This window comes from Ochotona curzoniae, unplaced genomic scaffold (genome assembly GCF_017591425.1).
Source record: "Ochotona curzoniae isolate NIBS_2020 unplaced genomic scaffold, NIBS_Ocur_1.0 scaffold_3223, whole genome shotgun sequence".
Lineage (NCBI taxonomy): Eukaryota > Metazoa > Chordata > Mammalia > Lagomorpha > Ochotonidae > Ochotona > Ochotona curzoniae.
Window position 1 is genome coordinate 2,246,811 of NW_024467108.1, and position 17,948 is coordinate 2,264,758.

Genomic DNA, 17,948 nt, shown 5'->3' on the forward strand with positions numbered 1-17,948 from the left:
CTGGAGCTTGTAGTGCTCAGCTGCTTGCTCCTTCTGGCTCAACTGGGCCTGCAACTCCGTCACCTGGACCTGCAAGCGCTGGACTTCCTGCTGGCTCTCACCTCCTTGGGCCTGGAAAGCCTAAGGAAAAAGGCCAGGAGGCTGGGCTGACTGAGCTGCACTAGGCACGTGAGCTCTACAGGCATATCAGACTGCTGTGTATTCTCTGATCAGGGAAAACTCCTTTTATGTTCCCTACTACCAATACACACTCCCCCAGCTCCTGAGACCCCACAATGCCAGTCCGCCGCCTGTGGGAGTGTTCCCTGGCCAGGGCAGCCATGTGCGGGCTTGCCTGCTCTGCCACCCAGCCTCCTCAGGGAACCACTGATGTGCAGCATGCAGCCAGGCAGGCATTTGGTGTGTGAACTCATTTCTCCTCAAATCACTGGAAAAGGCAGCTAGATTCCCCCTTCCTGAGAGCAGACACTGAATTCAGACACTTGCATGGCCTGAGTGGGGTCAGGGACCAAATGGCAGAGCAAGATGGGCCCAGTGCCTGTGGGGTGGACTGTGCCCCACCACCACTCACATCCAGACTGGACACCAGGGCTGGGCCTGAGGCTGTCCGCCTGCAATGTGGCAGGTGCTTGGCCTGGTGAGGACTCCAGCAGAGCGTACTACACATCTGCTGTGTCATCATCACAGGGGGAGGGCATGGCAGCAGAAATGAAGTTGAGCTCCCACCAACTCTTGGAACTGTGGGTTCCAAAACCCCTAGTACCTATTTTTTTCTTTACAGTCTTAACAGGCTGAGAAGCCTCAAACTGCAGCAAGTATTTAGCCACAGAAGGGGACATGGCTGAAGTCATTATGAATATTGCTGGGGGAGTAGCGGGGAGGGGGCTCTGGTGGCGTAGCAAGCTAATCCTCTGCCTGTGTGCTAGTATCCCATATAGGCACTGGTTCGTGTCCTGGCTGCTCTGCTTCCCATCCAGCTCCCTGCTTGTGGCCTGGGAAAGCAGTAGACGGCCCTAGTCCTTGGGCTGCTACACCCAGATGGCCAACCCAGGAGACTCCTGTTTGGCTTAGCTCTGGCTTTGTAGCCATGTGGGGAGTGAACCAGTGGACAGAGGATCTCAGTGTTTCCTTCTCTCTATGGATCTCCTTTCCAATAAAAATAAATTTTTAAAAAACAGGAAAAAACACTGTTACTGGTGGTGTGGTACATAGGATAAAGCTACCACCTGTGATGCTGGCACCCCAGGGTGGTGATCTAGCTGTTCCAATCCAGCTGCCTGCTGACGGTCTGGGAAAAGCAGCAGGGGATGGTCCAAGTGCTTGGGCCCCTGTCACAGGGGACACGTGGTGAAAATCCTGGCCCTGGTCTACCCTGCCCTGTTGGGAGGCAGTGGATGGAAGGAAGCGCTATCTGTATGTTGTCTGTATTTGTGTTTCTTCCAATCCTCTGCATCTCCCTTCTCTCCGCAACTCTTTCAAATCAATCAATCTTTCAGTAAAAGTCTGTGTGGTGATACTCAGTGTTGTGATTTCCACACCTTGAGTTCAGGCTACCGGAGCCAACTGGCCAACAGACCTTTCTCCCTGATGCAGCATTCAGCATCAGTGCTGCCAACATGGTAACCCTTGCCATGCAACACTACTGAGCAGGGGAAACGTGGCTGAAGACTCAAGAATCGATTTCTATTTACTCCTAACTCACTGGCTACTTCAGTGGGCAGTGAGGGTCTAGCGGGATGGGACACGTGCTGTTCCCGAGCCTAGGCGGGCCTCTTTGCCCACACTCCCGCCACAGCCCTGGGAGCTGGGAAGCACCTTCCCTCCCCCCTCCTCACTCGGAGGCAGGCAGAGGCCGGGCCCATCCCCCGCTGTCCCACCTTCAGCTTCTGTTGCTGCATCTTATTTGTTTGGTCAAAGTCCGCCAGCTTCTTACTCAGTTCTTCCACCTGGGGAAGGCAGAGACGACAAGGCTCAGCAAGCCCTCTCTGCCTCCAGTTAGGGCACAGCTGCCTCCCAGGCAGGTGGGCAGGTCTTGAGAAAGGCAGCATGCCACACAGATGCTGCCAGGGCCGCTCGCCCACCCTCCCTCCGCCTTCCACCCACAGTCACCAGAACCAAGAGGTTGCCACTGCCCCACCCCAACCATTCTCCCCAAGTTGGGGTAGGGGCGCAGCCCTGGTTTTTAACTCCACAAGGGTCCACCCTGCCGCCCAGATTGCCAAAGCAGAGACCACAGCCATTCAGATCCCCGCCATGTCCACAGGCTGTTAGGGCTGGTACTGGCAGCGCGGCTGCTACTGTGACATTAGCATTAGGGGGAAGAGACCACTGCAAGACAACAGCCAGGGCAGGCCACACCCCCCAAGCCCACCCCACAGGAAGGGTGCAGGGAGGGGCAACAGCCACAGCAGCCCTGGCTCCCTCAGGGACCCCAGGAGTTAAAGCAGGACCAGAAAGCAGGGAGGAGAGGCGAGGGTTTCGTTGCTGTTACTGCTCAGTCCGAGGCTCCTGGCAAGGTGGAGAGGCAGCTGGGCCCAACTCCTTGGCAGACCTGAGGTGACTGGGAAAGAGGCCGGGGCAGCACAAAGATCCCAGGAGAGAGCAGCAGCCCAACGCTACGGCCCCATGTGGTAGACAACCTCTGCCTCTCAACCTTGCCCTTCCTCCTGCAGATGTCACTAGGCTATGGGACTAGGTGTGGCCCGTGGGAGGGCTGCCTGCATATCTGCCTTCTCCTTTAGGACTTCAATAAAGCCACACGGTGTGAGAAAGAACAGCACTGTGTGCCCACACAGCCACGGACACCGGCACTCCTTGGTTGGATGTCCTGAACTAGAAGCAGGCCTGGGGCAGGTGTGGAATCCCAGGGACTAAGTTGTCAGGTATGGGAGAGACATTTACGCAGCTGGGAGGAGTGCAGAAGGGGGGAGAGGCCGACCTTGGACGGGTGGGATGAGGCCCCACAGGGCCCAACACACTTCACGCCTGGACGGACCCTGCCCCCTTCGCCAACAGTTCACAACAGGAGCTGGCAGAGGCAAGCTGCAGTCGGGGTCATGCACCGAGCCTGGTCACCGCTTAAGCAGCCAGCACTTAGCGAGAACCCCAGGCATTACCTGCTTAGTCTGCTCTCTCTGAAATAGCTCTAGCTGCTCCACCTGTGTGCGGGGGAGGAGCAATGAGACAGTGAGATGGGGGCTGCCCAGCAAGATGGCAGCCCTCACCAAGGCTGCAACTTCCTCCCAGAAAACTAGACTTCATGCTATGGCTTAGCAAATGCTGCTCAGGCTGCTCCCAGTTCCCCGCAGCTCTGGGACTCCCCAGGGCAGGGAGGCTGTGACTCTCTCCTTCAGGACCAGAGGCTATGGCTGCAAACTCTACCAGCCGCTTCTTTTCTGCCACCAAGGACTGAGAAGGCAGTATGGGACACAGCTCGCCCAATGGCACGAACAAGCTCCCTGCTGGCCCTGCAGTCCACATCTTGTGAGAATGAGGCTGAGCTGGACACCTTACCTGGGCAGTGAGTTTCTGTCTCTCCTCCTGGAACCGCTGCCTCTCCTCCAGGACCTTGGCCTTGGCCCCCTCATATTTGGCAGTCATCACCTCCAGCTCCCGGGCAGTGCTCTGGGCTTCCCGCTGCATCTCGGCCAGACGGGTCTCAGCATCAGCACGCACAGCTGCTAAGTCTTGCACGTACTTCTCCCGGGCCTGATCGAGTTCCACTTCCAGGAATTGCCGGCCGATGTTGGCGCGCTCCCCCAGCCCCCGGTTCTCCTCTGCCAGCAGGCCGTGAGCCTTCTTCAGCATGCTCAGCTGCTCGGCGTAGCTGGCCTTCTCTGCCCGCAGCTGCTGGGCAGCTCGCTCCTGCTCTGCCACCTTCTGCCGCAGGGGCCCCAGCTCGCCGAGCTCCCGCTGCACCAGCAGCAGCTCAGCCCGCAGGCTGCCCGCTGCCTGCTTGCTCTGCTCTAGCTCCTCCCGGTGGCGCTTCTCAGCAGCTGCCTGCTCGGCCTGCAGCTGCTGGCAGAGGTGCTTGACAGGCAGCAGTTCATTCACCAGGGCCTGTGTGCTGGTGTGCTCCAGCTGCAGGGCAGACAGGGCCTGCTCCTTCTGGAAGAACTTCTCCTGCCATGCCTTGAGTTCCTGACCCAGCTCCTCGGCGCGCTCGGCCTGTGAGGCCAGCTCCTGGCGCAGGCTCTCTGAAGCCACACGTTGCTTCTCGCCTTCCTCGCGGAGACTCTGCACCTCCTCGCGGAGTGCGGAGCTGCGCTCTGCAGCCCTGGCGCTGTTGCTGGCCGTCTCGGCCTGGAGGAGGCGCAGCCGCTCCTCCAGCTTCTGGCTCTTCTCCGACTCGGCTACCACCAGACGCTTCAATTCCTTGCTCTCACCCTCTTTCTCCAGGATCTGGCGGTTCAGGATGGAGACTTCCTCCTCCAAGCTGCTGATGAAGCTGTTTTTCCGCTCAGCCTCCTGCCGGCCCCGAGCCACCTGGGCCTTCCACTCTTCCTCGGCCTTGCTGTGGTCTTGGGCCTGAGCACGGAGGGCAGCCAGCTCCCTTTGGGCTGAGGCCAAGGAGCCCTGACTGTGTCCCAGCTCCTGGGTCTTCTCCTCCAATAGACCCTGCAGAGCCTCCATGGCCTTCTCCTGCCCCGCCCGCTCGGCCCGCTCGGCCTCGAGGCTGTGTGCCAGCCCATCAGCCTGATCCTGCTGCTGCTGGCACTGTTGCTCCAGCCTGCGCACCTCTGCCTGCAGCGTCTGCAGCTCTGAACTTGCTGCTTCTGTTTTCCCAGCAGCCCCAGACTCGGCTCCTGAGCTGGAAGTGCCTTCGCTGGCGGATGGCCCAGGAGACTGCTGCTTCTCCTCTCCCCTCTCAGCAAGCTGCTCCTTCAGCTGCTCCACAGTCTGCTGAAGCTGCCCCAGCTCTGTTCTCTGGGCTGCCTCCTGGTCACGAAGCTTGGCCAGCTCTTTGTCTTTGCCTTCCCTTTCCGTACGGGCTTGGGCTAACGCCTCCTGCAGGGCAGCAAACTCCACCCGCTGCTCGTTCAGGGCATTCTGCAAGCGCATCTCCAACTCTGCCTTGGCTGCCTTCTCCAGGGCCAGGTCAGCCTGGGCCCGGCCCCGCTCCTCTGTCAGCCGTGCCACCTCCCTCTCCTGCTGCCCACGTTCCTCCTGCTGCTGTCCCTGGCTCTCCATCAGCGCAGCACGCAGCCTTTCTAGCTCACTGCCCATCTGCTCAGCCTCCCGCTCCATGGCCTGCAGTGCTGCCTGTGTGCTGCAGAATGGCCGGCCCTGCTGCTCCTCCGGCCACTCGGACTCTTTGTCTCCTGCCCTCGGGGACTCCTTGAGCAGCTCTCGAGTTGCCGTTTCCTGCTGCTCGCCTGCCTTGCGGACCAAGGTCTCCAGGCGGGCTACCTCCTTGCTGGTGGAAGCCATCTTCTCCTGCAGAGCGGAGAGGTCGTCTGCAAGTTTCTGGGCCCTCACCTCCTTCTCCTGGACCTGTTGGTGGGCTCTGGCCAGGCTGGCCTGTAGCTGGGCAAGTTCATTCTGCTGCTGGCTTATCTGGAGCTCACTGCGGGCCTCTACACCTGCCACCTTCTCCTTTGCTTCCTGCAACTCCTGGCGGGCCTTCTCGCATTCCTCCTTCAGGGCCACCAGCTGCTCCTGGTACACGGCGCCATGCTGCGCCTCCTCCCGCTGGCTGGCCTCACAGCGCTCCCGCCAGGTGGCAGCCTCCTTGCTGAGCTGCTCACATGCACCCTCGGCCCTGTGCTGGGAGGCCCTGGTCTCCGCCAGCTCCTGCCGCAGGGCTTCCACCTCTGCCTGGTGGCTCTCCCCGAGCTGCTGCAGCTGGGCCTCCAGGCCTTGGCACTTGGCCTTCTCCTCCTCCAAGTGTTTCCGCTCCTGCAGCTGCTGCTCCACCAGGGTCTCGACAACCCTGCGCTTCTCCTCCTCGAGGCTGCTCTGGGTGCTCTGGGTGACCCTCAGGGACTCCTTCAACACCCACAGCTGTTCCTGGAGCTGCTCCTTCTCCTGCATTGCTCTTTCTCTCTCGGTGGCTTTCTCGTGCTCAGATCTCAGCTGGGCCTCGAGCTCGGCCACCTGGGCCCGGGCCTCACACTGCTCCCGGTGAGCTGCCTCAATGCGAGCCTCGAGCTCCTCCACCTTTTGGCTCAGCCCTGCCTTCTCCTGCTGAGCCTGCGTTGCTAAGCTCTGGGCACCCTCACGGGCTTCATTAGCAGCTTGAAGTTGCTGTTGCAGAGCTTCCAGCTCAGCAGCCTTTTCCTTTCCCAGGGCCTCCAGCTGCTGGAGAGCTGAATCCCGCTCCCTTGCGGAGGCCTCTCGCTCCTCGGCAGCCCTGGCCAGCTGCTGGCCGTGGGCCTGCAAGGCTGTCTCCTGCTCCTTGGCAGCCACCTCCAACTGCTGCTCCTTCTGCTTCAAGCTGCCGCTCAACTGCTCCACCTGCTGGTGGAGGCCCTGCACTGTTTGCTCTTGCTGCTGGAGGGTCTGTGTGAGCTGAGCCTGCTCCATCTGGGCCTTCTGCTTCAGGGTGGCCAGCTCTTGGTCCCGCTGCTGGAGGGTGGCCTGGAGTGTGGTGTGCTCTGAGGTCAAAGAGGCCACCTGAGCACTCAGTCGGGCCCCCTCAGCCTGGGAAGCCTGCTCCAGCTCCTCCTTGGCCTGGCTGAGGTTAGAGATGGAGCCCTGCAGGTCAGCAATCAGACTGGCCAACTGCTGCTTCTCTTCTTCAAAGCGGCCCCGCTCGGAGAGCAGCTGTGCTTCCTGCTGGCCCTGCTCAGTCTCCAGCTTCTCCACCCTGGCCTGGAGCTGCGTGTTGTGTGTGGCCAGGGAGGCCACCTCCTGCTTCAGGGTTTCTACCTGGTGGGACGGAGACGAGGGAGGGTCAGTGTGGCTGACTGCCGGACCCCAGGGCCCCCAGGCAGCGGCTGCTCCTGTGGGCTCTCACCTGCAGGGCATCACCGAGCACCTCGCCCTTCTCCTGGTGGGGGTTCTCCCGCAGCTGGGCCACATGCTCCTCCAGCTGTGACAGTTTTCCCTGAAGAATTTCATTCTTCTCTTCAAGGCATTTCTGGGAGTAAATAAGAGCCATGTGAAGAGGTGGAAGAGGAACCAGATTCCCTTATAGTTCCTCAGCAACATCAACACAACCCCACAGCTCACGACGAAGACCTCCTCTACCACAGGCCAAAGGAAAATCTTCCAAAACCAGGAGCCTGGACCTGAAAGACCTGACCTCTAAGCCCTAATTATAGAACGGAATTCAGTCTTACAATGAACTGCTTTTCTTCAGGTGGCCATCAAGTCTTGAATCCCAGATTATCTAAACCACCAGCAGTTTAAAATATGCACTGGGCATCATCAGGAGTGGCAGCGCCCACCCTATACCCATTTCCCTCTGGCACTCAGCCAGGCACTGTCCCGGATGCAACTCCTGTATGGCTATCCCATCCCCAAGTATCGGGGTGCTTACAGGGCAGAACCTGAAACCCAGACATGAAGTGCCCTGCAGGAGGGCTACCTCGACAATCAGTGGCAAAGACAGGTTCTGATGGATAGCAATCAGAATTGTAAATAATTCAGTGAGAGTCCAACACCATTAGGTGCTTTGTATACATAATTTCCCAATGGTCATGAGGCAGATGCTCATTAGCCCCATTTCAGGAACAGAAGCTTAGGGACAGACTGTTGGTCACCGGCAGGGGCAGGATTCACGGGTGGAGTGACCCAGGCCACGCCTCTATCCGGTATAGCACATGACCAGACCTTGAAGGGAAGGCAGCTGAACGCCTGTGTGTGGAAGAGTAGAGCACTAAACCCAGATTGAGCCCTGAGCACCTGGGGCCAACTGGGGCCTGCCTCCCCGCGGGCACCTACCTTGTCCTGCAGGGCTGTGCTGAGCTCCTTTTCAAGGCGGGTCTGTTTCTCCAGCCAGTCCTGGGTAGCCTTGCTGTGTTCCTCGGTCAACTCATTGAGGGCCCCCTGTAGCTGCTGCAGGTGACTGGCAAACTCCCGCAGCTGAGACAGACAAACAGGGCTCTCTATAATCCAGGGCCACCACTGCTGCCATCACTGCTGCCTGCTCCTTACACCCGGGGGCCAGACTTCTCCATGATCTTTCCAACCCCACTCAACCCAGTCACTGCAAATCATACCTCCAGTTCAGCACCACATGTCAAAATTCAGGGCTGCAACCCAGGAAGTGGGCAAAGCATGCCGGCCTCTGGGGAGACTGAAGCCCAAGACAGGTCTCAGGCCAGATGGTCTTTGCAGCGCTCTCCTGATGCCTCCAGTCCTGAACACACCCAGTACGGCCGAGACCCCCAGTCACCTTAAAGGACAGGTCCCCGTTCTCCTCTGAAAGCTGGCTGATCTTGCGATCCATCTGGCCTTTCTCGGTCCTCAGGTCCTGACATTGCTTCAGCGTCTCATGCAGCCGCACGGTGAGGCTGTGAAGGAGAGGGGGCTGTGAGAGGAGCTCACGGCCCTTTCTGGGGGCAGGTGGGCGGTCAGAGAGGCAGGGACAGTGCACCTCTCGTTCTTGCCTCGCAGCTCCTCGAGCTCCTGGGGCTCTGGCGGGCTGGCTGCCTGCTTCTCATTGAGCAGAGTCAGGCGGTCGATACGCTGCTGCATCACGGCAATTTGGGCATCTGGCTCGGGGTGAGGTTGGGGAGGACAGTCAGCCCAGAGCCTCTGGGAGAGGGTGGCGGGGAGAAAAGTCTATGGTGCCCGAAGGGAGGAGGATCATGGGGCAAGGCCAGAACTCAGCATCCAGCTCAGGCGGGTCCTAGGCCCAGGCCAGGGTTCTGGACTCCATGGCCCTCAGAGGGGGGACAAGATAGGAGATGAAGCTGTCATCCAGGGCTAGTTTTATGAAATCCTGGATGCTATGTGCCACACTCCTCTACTACGGGGTCAGGCACCCACCCTTTTCGGTGAGGAGCTTGCGGTTCTCTGCCAGCTCCAGCTCCAGCTCGTCCCTATTACTTCTCTCATCTGCCAGCTGCTTCTTCAACCGTCTCATCTGGAACTGTGGGGTCTGCAGGATGTCGCCCATGGGGGAGGCTGGGGAACCTGAGAGGAAGCTGAGGGGGAGACAGCCCAGAACCCTGGTAAGAGCCTCATTTGGGAGGCCAGCAGCACCTGGCAGGGATGGGGCAGGGCGCTCCGGGTTCTGTCTGCAGCACTTTCTCATGCCTTGGGACGTGACCTGAAGAGAAATCTCCTTCTCCCTTCCCAATGCCTTGATTTCTTCATTGAGAGAGCAAACAAACAAAGGTGACTTTTTTTTTTCTGCAGAGCTACCTAGAGAAGACCTCTGGCCCTGCTCAGTCTCCAGCTTCTCCACCCTGGCCTGAAGCTGTGTGTTGTGAGCTACCCAGAGAAGGGATCTGATGGCAAAATCTAGCGAAGGACATTCATCACAGAAATCTGCCAGAACAGATGCCAACCAATTCCCCAGTAAGCACTGCACCCAGATCCCCAAGGCTCCACATTCAGTGCTGCTGTGAAGCACCAGGTGGCTGCTCAGCTTCCAGATGTCAGCATGTGCAGATTGGCTGCATGCTGAGATCCCCGGCCCAGGACAGGTCCACCACATACTTGTTCCCACTGGAAGACGAGGAGGCAACCTTCTGCAGCTCTAGGAAGCGAACCTCCCTCTTGGCCTGGTGGCTGGGTGGGGAGAGCTCTTCACAGGCGACAGAACGAGTTGAAAGCATGGGAACTGGGGATGAGAAGTCGACAATTCAAGAGGTGTTAGGAGGTGAGCAGATCTGCATCTGAGTACTGTCTGAGGACTTGCTGAGTGGAAATGGCTCTGCAGACACTCAACGCAAGCTACAGAGGGAGTCAGTCGGCAGTGCCTGAACCGAGTGTCCCCCAAATAAAGCCCACTGGAACTGGGGTCCTCCATGCCCAACCACAGGACCAGGACATCTGTCTTGCCCTCACATTCTGAACCTTGTTATTATTAAAGCATAAAAATCAGGGGCAGGCACTGTGACACAGAGGATAAAGCTACCGCCTGCAATGCTGGCATCCCATTTGGGTGCTAATTCATGTCCTGACTGCTCCACTTCCAATCCAGGGCACTGACAGGTTCCCTAGACTGGAAAGAGCAGAAGAGGATGGCCCAAATATGGGGGCCCCTGCCATCACGTGGGAGAGTCAGAAGAAGCTCCTGGCTTTAGCCTGGTCTGATGCTGACCATTGCAGCCACCTGGGGAGTGAAGCAGCGGATGGAAGATCAGATCTCACTCTCCCATGTTCTCTGTCTGTAAATAAATACATCTTTTAAAAAAGGTAAATAAAAATAGAGTGAGCATTGTGGAGCAACAGGCCAGGCTGCTACCTGTGACATGGGCAGCCCATATTGAAGCACAGATTCAAGTTCCTACTGCTCTACCTCCATCCCAGTTCCCTGCTAACTTATCTGGGACAAGCAGTGTAAGACAGCCCAAGTACTTGGTCCCCTGCAACCCAAGAGGGAAATTCAACAGGAATACTGGGTTCCTGGCTTTTTTTTTTTCAAATATGTATTTATTTTTATTAGAAAGGTGGATTTTACAGAGAAGAGAGACAGAGAAAGATCTTCCATCCATTGGTTCACTCTCCAAGTGGCTACAATGGCCAGAGATGTCAAGTGGGATCCTGGTGCTTAGAAAGGGAGGAGTGCCGATTGCGCCATTGCCCCTGGGCGCCTGGCTGGCCAGCTCTGGTTGTCGTAGGCATTTGGGAAGTGTATCAATGGTTGGAAGGTATCTTTTCCTGGCTCTCCCTTTCTGTCATTCTAACCATTTTCTTTCTTTTTTCTTTTTAAAATAGACTCATTCATTTTATTGGACAGATCTACAGAGAGAAGGCGATAGAGAGAGAGAAAAGATCTTTCATCCACTGGTTCACTCCCCAAGTGGCCACAACAGCTGGAGCTGAGCTGACCTGAAGCCAGGAGCTTCTTCCAGGTCTCCCACATGGTTGCAAAGTCCCAAGGTTTTGGGCCATCCTCCTTTGCTCTCCCAAGCCACAAACTGGGAGCTGGCTGGGTAGTGGAGCAGCTGGGACATGAACCATATGGGATCCCAGCACACTCAAGGTGAGGATTTAGCCACTGAGCCACAGGCATCAGGCTCCATCCTATCTTTGAACAGGTGAATTTCAACAAGCAATACAGGTAACAAACAAAAAAGGTGTCCATAGGGGTGTGTGGGTGTGTGTGTCACTCAAGGGCCTCAGGGAGTGCCTATGGGTGGCCACAATGGCTTATAACTAACTCAGCCTCCCTTGGGCTGGCAGCAAGGGGAAGCCCCACAGGGATTAAGAAGGTGGCAGAAGGGCCCCGATCAACTCCCACCATCCTTCTCAGCTCAGGAGCCCAGCAGTCTCCACATACTCAGGGGCATGTCCCTACTCACCTTTCAGCAGGAAGCTCTCTAGATCCTCATTAAGGTTTAGCCCATCCTCGTGGTCCAGCATGAACTTAAGAATGACGGCTAACTCAGCCTGGGCCATGGAGAAAGGAAGGGATCATCACTTCAGTGACACTACAGACGGCTGCAGAGGCTCTGGCCTGGCAACACGAGCACCAGGAGCCTGCGGCCCCCTGCCAGGCACTGTGGACTAGAGCCATGTGCACCCCGCCCCTTCTCCCATCCTGTCCAACTCTGACCACAGGAATGGGCAAGGAAAATGGCTGCAGTCAAAGCCTTTAACAGACAACTTGACTGGCGTCTTCCAGATAGCCCAATCAGGAGAAAGAAGGCGATCGGTGGAGCAGCAGTTTCATGCAGAAACAACAGCGGCACACACAGTCAGACACAGTGCAATTCAATGAGAGTGTCCCAGGAAAGAAGGCCCTGGGAGCACACACCCTGTGAGCAGTCAGCACTATCTCCTGGAAGGAGATTATCTCTTTCTTTGTGCTTTTCTAAGACTTCTTCCCAGATTCTCTCTAAAGTACAGCTGTAAGCAGCATAACCACCTCTGTGAAGAAAGGCAGATGAGGGAGGTGGAGTCCAAGTGAAGCCCGCCAGGCGGGTAGAGGCGCAGAGCTTACCTGGATCTTGTATTCAAACTGTTCCCAGTCTCTGAGACTTCGGGAGCTCATGGTGAAGTGGTACAAGAGCAGCATGGTCACCTAGAAGCCAAACAGGGCAGCTGCTGAGTGAGGCACTCTTCTCTGTGGGACACTGAGCCTTTCTGGAGACTCTGTTGACACTTCTAGAAGTCAGCAGCCCTCCGCCGCCATCCTTACCAGCCCCAGAAAACACTGCTACTTCATACTGAAGACTCAATGCGTACTGTGCAAAAGACCAGGTGCTCAGATTCCCACAAGATTAAACTTCTGAACTCATAGAAGCCTAGGTACAAAACTAAGGCACCCTCCACACCCTCTAGAAATCATGGAAGTAATGAGGCCAAATGAGCTAGAAGAAACACACAGTGACAGCTAGACGAGACCTGTTGCTGCCAGGTGTCCATCGAGACCCAAAATGACAGTCTGGGAAACCTATCACAAGATTATGGACCCCTAGAATCCTAGGCTGAATTAGCTGCTGCTTCTGATAGGTGGCTACCTGGTCTGACACCCCAACCATCAAGAGCCCCAGGAACAAAGCAGCCAGCCCCTTCCCCAGTCTGGCAGCCCACAGGTACCTTGGCTAGTTCCAGCTCTGACCCCTCCATCATCTTCTGCAGGGACACCAGGCATTCTGTAGAAGCAGGCTGCTTTCGGTTTTCTGCAATGACAGTGAACGTAGAAAATGGGGTGACCTTCCTGGATATTGTACCTGAGATCCTCAGAATAGTGTGAGATGCAGCACAGCACCCTTCTCTCCTCTGCATGCCCTCACTGTCCCATTTGAAGTCAGTTCTAGTCTGGGTCAGTCCCAGGACCACAGGGTCTGTGTTCAGTGCCACTCTGGGTCATGACCCTGCACTTAGCCAATCACTGAGCACACAGAGAAGGAGCCAGAAACTGCAGATCTCTCTCGTTACTAAGCCTGCAGAGGAAGCCAGAGCCGGTCAGGGGAGGACAACTGGGACACCCTGCTCCTGCTCGGACCCAAGGGGTCTGGGCTCAGTTATCAATGCTTGCCATCTAGATACAGCCTCACACTGTTGTGATCCCCCTGAGGAGGAAAGGGCCAACAGCACCCATGGCAAGGAGGAGGACTCTGTGGTCCAAGGCCGGACAAGGAGAGCTGAGGAACAGTGTGCTGCAAGCTTTGCTTGTGCTCTCATTGAAGTTGCCCCACAACTTGAAGTGTAATGATTATTATCTCCATATTACAGACAAGGAACCCATCTCTAGAAAGTTCCTACAGCAATTAGGAGGCCCAAGATCTCAATTTAAGTCTGCTCCTGTTCTGACACTTATTACCTAAGTAACAGGTTCAGAGTTTTCTGGGGAAAATGGTTTTCTTTGCTAGGGAAAGACAGTGACATGGCTCCTTCTGTCCTCAGTCCTTGCGAAGTAGGAGAAACAGGAGGTGACCCTGTGGCTTGGCCATGGCCCTGAGCACTCTGGGCTAGAAGGACACTGTCCTCACACAGAATGATGGCAGCACAACAAGACTTAAGGAAGCTCCGACATTTCTGTCTGTCTCTGGGCTGTAGAGTAGGGAGCCCTGGGCCTTTTCCCTGCAGACACATGTAAACTGGACAGACAAAGAAAGGTGCTTACTCTGCAGGAAACTACACACAAAGGCCAGTCTCTCTGGCACCGGCTGCTGCAGGATCTGCTGCCCTTCTTCAGTGCTGTGGCTACAGAAAGAGCAAGGGTTAGAACACCATGGCACTTAGCAACGTTGGCTCCATGCCACTGCCTTCCACATCACCTCCCCTTCCCGCAGAGCTTGGTCTTTACTGAACCCAGGAGAGAACCCGACCGGAACCCAGAGGTGGGCACTAAGACACCAGGACACCAGTTACTCAGGTGGAAACTGTGGGTGAGAAGTGGGCACATGAAGTTTGGGGTCTTGGAAGAGATGGCATGTGCCATCCTGTTTGCCAAAATGAAAAAGCTCTCAGAGGGCTGGGAAGAGTTGGAGGCAGCACAGATGCAGGGGATGCTGGACTAGCTTATAATGGCTCAACTCTAAAATGTCAGCAAGCCTGGAAAACAGGGTTAGAGACAGAGAGAGGTTCATGGCAAGGGGAAAACAGATCCAAAATCTGAAGGGACAGGAAGAAACAAGGGTCTAAAGGGACAAAGTCTGAAGGTTCTGAAGGGAAAGCGCTCACAGCAGGCTGAGCGCTGAGCTGGCGACACCTCCCTGAGATGGTGCCACGGACAGTCGCTCATTCTTGATTGCTAGCTCTTGCAGGTACTTGCTTGTTTAATCAGGACAAGCAAAATCAGCAGTAAAGGGAGGGAGGCAGCAGAGGGCGCTCTCATCCAGCGGGAACCTGGCCTTGGTGGCTCCAGCTGAAGTAAAAACCACACCAGCACGAGCTGAAGGAAGTTACACTAAGTTACAACAGACAAGGCTACAGCTGAAATCATGATGAAAGTGGCTCCTAGGGCTCCTCAGAACCAGAACCCTCAGATCTCACCCAACGTTCTGGAGAGCCGTGCAGAACTCCAAAGACATCTGGCAGAGGACAAGCAGCACTTAAGCTAGGTGAGGGCACCTCCCCTCATCTCCCAAGATCTATAAAGGTTCCACTGAACCCTCCACAAAGGCATTTACTTAAAGTGGTTTCCATTAACTAAAAACCAAGAGTACCCTTGGGTTAACTGAAATATGCCAAATTAAAACACATGGAACATTTTGGAAAGAGACCGCAGGGGAGGACATTTCACACAACAGGCAAGGTGCCACTTGGAATGCCTGCGTTTGAGTCCTAGTTCCAGTTTGTTGCTGATGTGCATCCTGCATGCAGTCCAGGTAACTGGGTCCCTTCTCCCATGTGGAAGACCAAGCTTGGCCTGGGCTAGACTGCTGCAGTCATTTGGGAAGTGAAGCAGGAGGTGAGAGCTTGTTCTTGGTCTCTCTCCCTCTGCCTGTCAAAACAAAGAAACTAAACAGTGAGACTATAATATACATGATCTCCTAAACCCATCTGATGACAAAACCTCTTTCCCCCAATGATTTTAACATAAGACACATGGAACATGTGTCAGGAAAAAAACCTGGGGCCCAGTGGCCTAGCGGCTGGGGTCCTCGCCCTGAGCATGCCCCGGGATCCCATGTGGGCGCCGGTTCTGATCTCGGCAGCTCCGCTTCCCATCCAGCTCCCTGCTTGTGGCCTGGGAAAGCAGTTGTGGACGACCCAAAGCCTTGGAACCCTGCACCTGTGTGGGAGACCTGGAACAAGTTCCTGGCTCCTTAATTAATAATAATAATAATAATAATAATAATAATAATAATAATAATAAAGAAAGGTAAAAAAAAAAAAAAAGAAAAGCTCATGATTCCTGCACAGCACCAGTAGCTGCGCTCACTTAGGGAGTGATTCATCAGATGAAAGACCTTCCTGTCTCTCCTCCTCTATATATATTTGATTTTGCAATAAAAAGACAAATAAATCTTAAAGGTTCAAAAATGATTCTCACTTTTATTTTTAATCAGTCTTAACAGACTCAATGAGGTTTTCAGACACAATCTTAAGAATATAGTGATATTCCCTTCTTCCCTCCTTCTCCTCTCCCTTTTTTTATTTTTTGATAAAGAATGTTTTTGACAGGTACCACAAAATGCCCATTTAAAGGTGGTACATGATTCCACCGAGAGGCATCTATCCTTGCAGAATCAAACAAAAAACAAAAGAACCTTAAAATAATCAAGCTAAGATCTCCTGATCAGTTTACAGGCAACAAAAGGGACTAGAGACACAGCAAGAGCCAAGGCAGTAGGATGGAAAACTGCTGAGCAGAGATGACAGAGCTTTCGATTTCAAGTTTCTAGCATGAAGCATCACTGAGGAGTCACCATGAAAATAAACTTTGAGAAAGGTCCGTGAGGTCCCATGTACAGTAGTGCACTAAAATAAGAAACCAGAGAAGAATAAGGCCATAAGGACCTCGGCCCCAGCATGAGGTAGAAGGAGGCATGTCTAAATTCAATGTACAAGCAGAGCCAACGGGGACCAAAGTCAGTGCCAAGGAGAGGAGTTCCCTCTGAAGCTGAGATGTTCTGCCTAGATAACTCGGAGACAGTGGTAGTATCTGGACCAAAGTAAGAACAACAAAATCTTTCAGAGGTGCTAAGCCAAGTGCTGGCTATACCATATGAAGTTTTCTTAAATCCACTAAAACCACACTAACCCACCTGTCCTGGGCTACACAGTCCCATCAGACAGCAAAGATATCTTTAATCACAACTCAGCTACGTACTCAACAATATTCATTAAAATCTAAACAACATATCCTCCACTGATCCAAGCTAGGCACAGTGTCTCCAAGGGTCAGCTCAGCTCTAAATGCTTTCCCCACTCTGTCCGATCGGTCGTGGGAGGTAACAGATAACAGTCCCCGCTAGGTCCCCAGCTAGGTCCCTGCCAGTGACACGGGAGACAGAGACTGAGCTCTGGGCTCCTGGCTTCAGCCCAGCTCAGCTCCAGCTCTAACATTCGAATCAATCAACTAACAATGGAAGATATCTCTCTCTCTTTCCCTCCTTCTGTGCCTTTCAAAGAAAGCCAAAATAAATAAAAATTAATTTTGCCTGTAGAAAAAAAAGGAAACAGAAGATCAGCTTTGTCCTCCATTAAGGCTGAAAGTCGAGATGAAATTAGTAAAGTAACTTTAGTATGCACCTTGAATGTTTTTTTACTTGGTTTCCAAGAGGTGTGAATTTAGAAGAGACTCCATTCCATTGGTTTATCAAGAATCTGTGATGCTCTAAAGAAAGCTGATGCTAAAGACACAGACATAAAATAAAGTGGCTGGCTCTTGGCTACAGGACAACAATAACTTTGTCACATGTTAATCTATCTCCCAAGGCAAGTTACTGGTGCAGGTAAAAGTCCTGCAGGTGCTATAATGGCTAGGAAAAGGCTGATCTCGACTCCGCAGTGTGCTAACCAATGCTTCCATTTCCCTCAAGTGTAACAGCATCCCCTTCCTCATGGCCTCAGGAGCCACAAAAAGAGCCTGTGATAAGAATAGGGTAGGGATGACTTGAGGAAAAAAGATTACAGAAAACTCCTCTTGAGAGAGGGGCTGGGCACCCCAGCATGGGTTGCTGGAACAGTGTGAGAGCACAGAGCTTGGCAGGGGCTTTTGTGCCAAGAGGGAAGCCTCAAGATGGGCCAAGACAAACTTCTCCCACAGAGGGCCCTGTGCCTAGGGGGTAGAATCTAACACCTGCTTGCCTCAGACCCCACCCAGGCCTCTGACACCCCACTCCTGCCACTGCTTTCTGGTTACAGCCATCTCAAAGGACAGGGAGCAAAAGCAGGCGGCCACAGCAGCCACCAGCTTTGCCTGGGGCCAGAGAGGAGAGAGTGGTGCATACTCACAGGCTGTTAATGATTCTGACAAAGACGTTGCCATCCTGGAGTTGTGGCACAGATTCCACGGGGCCAGCCACACGCAGACTGTTCACCTGTGAGCCAAATGGAAGAAACTGGTGAGACTGGGAAGTGTTAGGAGCAGTGTGGCTCATTCTGTACCTACATGCTGGAATTTCCTGCCTGATGTGAGCATCTTCAGCTGCAGAGGACAGAAACGAAGGAAGCAATGGTTCTGGGCATTCTGATGTCAGCAAGGAATGTAGGCAGATTGCTCATCCAGTCAGTCACCTGACATGCCACCAGCAGGGTCCTCTCTTAGGCTTAGACCAGTAAGAGTTTAAATCCTAGAAGGCTCCAGTACTAGGCATATGACACTCGAAATACAACAAAATGGTTCTGGAAAGCTGTGTAAGTGATGGCCTAGTGGCTAAATCCTTGTCTTGAATGCACCAGGATCCCATGTGGGCACCGGTTTGTGT

At 54.5% G+C, this 17,948-nt stretch overlaps 1 protein-coding gene across 3 annotated transcripts in view; it reads right to left on the reverse strand.

Annotated features, from left to right (window-relative positions):
- Positions 1–17,948, reverse strand: part of NUMA1 (nuclear mitotic apparatus protein 1) — a 34,379-nt gene that overhangs the window by 4,930 nt on the left and 11,501 nt on the right. For 2 of the 3 annotated variants that reach the window (XM_040964253.1, XM_040964251.1), the window contains exons 3-17: positions 17,476–17,561; positions 13,694–13,773; positions 12,664–12,746; positions 12,065–12,145; positions 11,424–11,511; positions 9,613–9,736; positions 8,938–9,095; positions 8,543–8,660; positions 8,342–8,459; positions 7,888–8,028; positions 6,959–7,081; positions 3,514–6,870; positions 3,117–3,158; positions 1,878–1,946; positions 1–120 (exon numbers count right to left, since the gene is read on the reverse strand). In XM_040964253.1, coding sequence (XP_040820187.1) covers positions 1–120; positions 1,878–1,946; positions 3,117–3,158; positions 3,514–6,870; positions 6,959–7,081; positions 7,888–8,028; positions 8,342–8,459; positions 8,543–8,660; positions 8,938–9,095; positions 9,613–9,736; positions 11,424–11,511; positions 12,065–12,145; positions 12,664–12,746; positions 13,694–13,773; positions 17,476–17,561 — 4,788 coding nt within the window. The remainder of the gene's footprint in view (positions 121–1,877; positions 1,947–3,116; positions 3,159–3,513; positions 6,871–6,958; positions 7,082–7,887; positions 8,029–8,341; positions 8,460–8,542; positions 8,661–8,937; positions 9,096–9,612; positions 9,737–11,423; positions 11,512–12,064; positions 12,146–12,663; positions 12,747–13,693; positions 13,774–17,475; positions 17,562–17,948) is intronic. The other variant, XM_040964252.1, reaches the window with a different exon arrangement.